The 3250-nt window shown below is 47.7% G+C and overlaps 1 protein-coding gene across 1 annotated transcript in view; it reads left to right on the forward strand.

The window, feature by feature from the left end:
• eef1e1 (eukaryotic translation elongation factor 1 epsilon 1) overlaps window positions 1-3250 on the forward strand; it is a 5494-nt gene extending 2244 nt beyond the window's left edge. Inside the window, exons 3-4 of the mRNA XM_060045058.1 lie at window positions 858-953; window positions 2585-3250. Coding sequence (XP_059901041.1) covers window positions 858-953; window positions 2585-2728 — 240 coding nt within the window. The 3' untranslated portion in view covers window positions 2729-3250. The remainder of the gene's footprint in view (window positions 1-857; window positions 954-2584) is intronic.

Consider the following 3250-nt stretch of genomic DNA (forward strand, 5'->3'; position numbering starts at 1 on the left):
TTGCGTTGACTTAATAAGGAGGACTACACTTAAACGACATCATCCGGACTGATGCCCTTTACTGTGTGTGTGAGTGTGTGTGGAGGAACCCAGGTTTGCAGCGCTGCGAGCTTGGTTAGGCAGCAGAGTTGCCGTCTCAATTCCCTGCTCGACTGGGCTTCAGCACCATGGCTCTGGGCTAACAGAGGCACAGATCTGATTGTGGCGAGGGGAGCAAGTCTGCTGTCTTCATGCCTTGCTTGGCATAGCCTACTCTTGCCGCACAATAACTCCATTTGCCCTCAAGACGCTCCGCGTGTATGCCGTAGCGATCGCACAATGTACAAGTGCTAAAGATGGTTCCGTCCCATGGGACCAGCTCCACGCACACACACACACGGAGCACTCCTGTTGTCTTGCGGATGGCTTCATTTAGATTTGCACTCAAGCACCCTTGTTATTTGGTAGCTGGGGAAACAAATTGGCCGTTTTGTACAGAATTATTGCTCAATGGCCAGTCATGGGGAGAGCATGTCCCCCCAGGTCATGTATTATTCCTGTACACACACAAACATACATTCATACATACACAAGGGTGGATCAAACACACAAAGTGCCTACTGAACATTTCTTTCACTCCTCCATGTGAAATTCCTGCCAAAGTTGCTCAAGCTTTTTGGAACACACAAAAATGTATGCAGAAGTTGTCTGAGCTTGTTTATCCTGACACCGGTTCCTTCTTCGTTAATTGTTCTTATGAAACAGTGCATCATTTTCAACAGGGTCACAAACGTTGGCTTTTTAACTTCTCTTCCCTCATTCTCTGTGCTGATTCCACATGCATGTCCTAAACGATTTTCTCTGGTTGTCTCCTACAGGACCTCAACCTTTACCTGCAAGACAAGGTCTACCTGGCAGGCAACTGCTTCACCCTGGCTGACGCCCTCATGTATTACGGACTTCACCCACTGGTTGTAAGTGTTGTATTTTGTACCCAGGTTTTCCCAGCAGGCTTAGCCAGGCCACGGCCCAAGGGAAGGAGTTGTCTAACGAGATATCTCGTCAGGATGTTCTTCAGAATCAAATGCCTTGAAAAGAACAACCTCTGTGCCAAATTGATTGAGATTATCAGTACTTTTTTGTATCGCCAATTTGTATCCATCTACCCCCACACACAACGTTCCCACTAACCAACACCAGTCATATGGCCGAGGGGCCGACCTGAGAACCACATGGTAGTAGACGCGGGTTTACAAACGCCGGACAAACCCCCGGGGTGCCAAGCCATGCGGCACAAAGCGAAGTCTGTAGCCCCAGACCACGGCCACGGACGACGACGGGCACGCCCCTCCCCGCAACCAAAGCAGTGAATTACGACCCCTGCAGCGGAGGGACGGACACAAGGGACGGATGGAAGGATGACGGCAGGGCAGGGAGGAGGACGAGGGTATCACATGCCGAGAGATGTCAACGGCTCTGTTGCCACCAGGCAGAAGGGGAGTCACTTCGGTTCCGCTGTCAGTGTGGTCTGAACCCCGGGGACAAGGGGTCAGCCCGCCCCTAATCCTCAACCACACAGCCCGTCCCCCATGCTCAATTTATGGACGACAACACTGAATGCACAAACACTGAGTGCAGACGATGGAGCCCTGAGGATCTGAGCTCGGAAGCCTGTCCACGCGGGGGGATTTCCATTTAGGGTCTTTCGCAGGGTGGTTAGGAACGAAATCGGATTGATTCGTCAAGCGCTCTGATATGCATATTTGGGATTTTTACCGCAAACTGTGTCCGTGTATGATTGTATTGTTGGTCTTGGAGTATCCAAGTACGCTGTTTTATGGGATTCAAACAAACCTGTGTCACCCCAGCCAGCAGTGACTCAATGTGGGAGGTAGTGAGGCCTGATGGGCTTCACATTTCCAGGCAAAATTCTCACTTTTCTAAGGCCATATTTTATCACAAGGTGACAATTGCTGCTGTGCGTTTTTGATCGCCAATAATACATTGTTATGAAAAGTAAGCTGAACACACAATAATTCTTTGTAGCTAAGTCATTATAGGTCACTTTGAAAGTGTTGTTTGGAAATGACTGCCAATGTACTAACATGTGACTTCGCTCACATGTTAGTGAGGTCCCCACTTCACTTTAGGCGTCTTTGAGTGTTATTAATTATTATTATTCTTCATGTTTAACCTCTGTTTTCCTTTTATTCCTAGTCTGTTTTACATAGTTTTGAATGATGACTATATGCTCTGTAAGGTGACCTTGGGTGTCTTGAAAGGCGCCTCTAAATTAAATGTATTATTATTATTATTATTACTACTACCATTATCAGAGTGCACCTATCAGGATTATATGTGCAGATAGAAAATGAAATCTACGTCTTAGCCATGCGTTTACTGTTGTTTAGCAGAGTTAATCAGCACCCCTCCAGCCAATCAGAATCAAGCAATCACCCTGGCCATGGTATATATCAACGCATCCCTACTATTACAAGGCATTCAACTGTACCACATGTGTATGAGGTCCTATACAGTAAAGTATACATCCCCAGCAGATCCGATTCACCTGAACCTTGTCCCCATGCTCCCTCTCTCCTCTCAGGTGGACCTGGCCGTCCACGAGAAGGAGCATTACGTCAACGTGACCCGGTGGTTCGACCACCTCCAGCACTACCCCCGCCTCCGCCACCACCTGTGCCCTGTGGTGGTGCTCAGAAACAGAGTGTACGTCAGCGGACACCACTGAGACGTTAGATCCACCACCACCACCACCACCACCACCACCTGGTCTCCGAGCTCCCTGACGCCCTCACCGGGGTAGGGATGAACTCGGACCATCTTCTGGGAAAATGTGTTCACCTCCACCACCCCACCCCCGGGGAAAAGACTTGCTGCTTTTCACAAATGCCAGGAAGGCTTTCGTGTCTGTTTGTTCCTATATTGTCTTCATGTTTGTGTTAACTATTTCCCAGCTCTCACCTGTAATCGTGACTTGAATACTGAGGTACATGTGGTGGATGATGGGGCTTTCATTTTTCAGTAAGTTATCCAGACAATATCAACACCTTCTGGGTCTGCTAAATGTTTTTTTCTTTACGTGGATCCAACAAGGGAAAATATATCGACAATGAACTTCAAAGTAGCATGCAAAGTACATTTCATTGTCCATCTTGCTTCTTTGTCTTTGTGACTCGGACAATAATCCTGTTCACCTGAACAGTTTTTTGTCAACAACTACCCAAACTACCAGTAAACGACATATAAATAC

Source organism: Gadus macrocephalus, chromosome 23, assembly GCF_031168955.1.
Source record: "Gadus macrocephalus chromosome 23, ASM3116895v1".
NCBI lineage: Eukaryota > Metazoa > Chordata > Actinopteri > Gadiformes > Gadidae > Gadus > Gadus macrocephalus.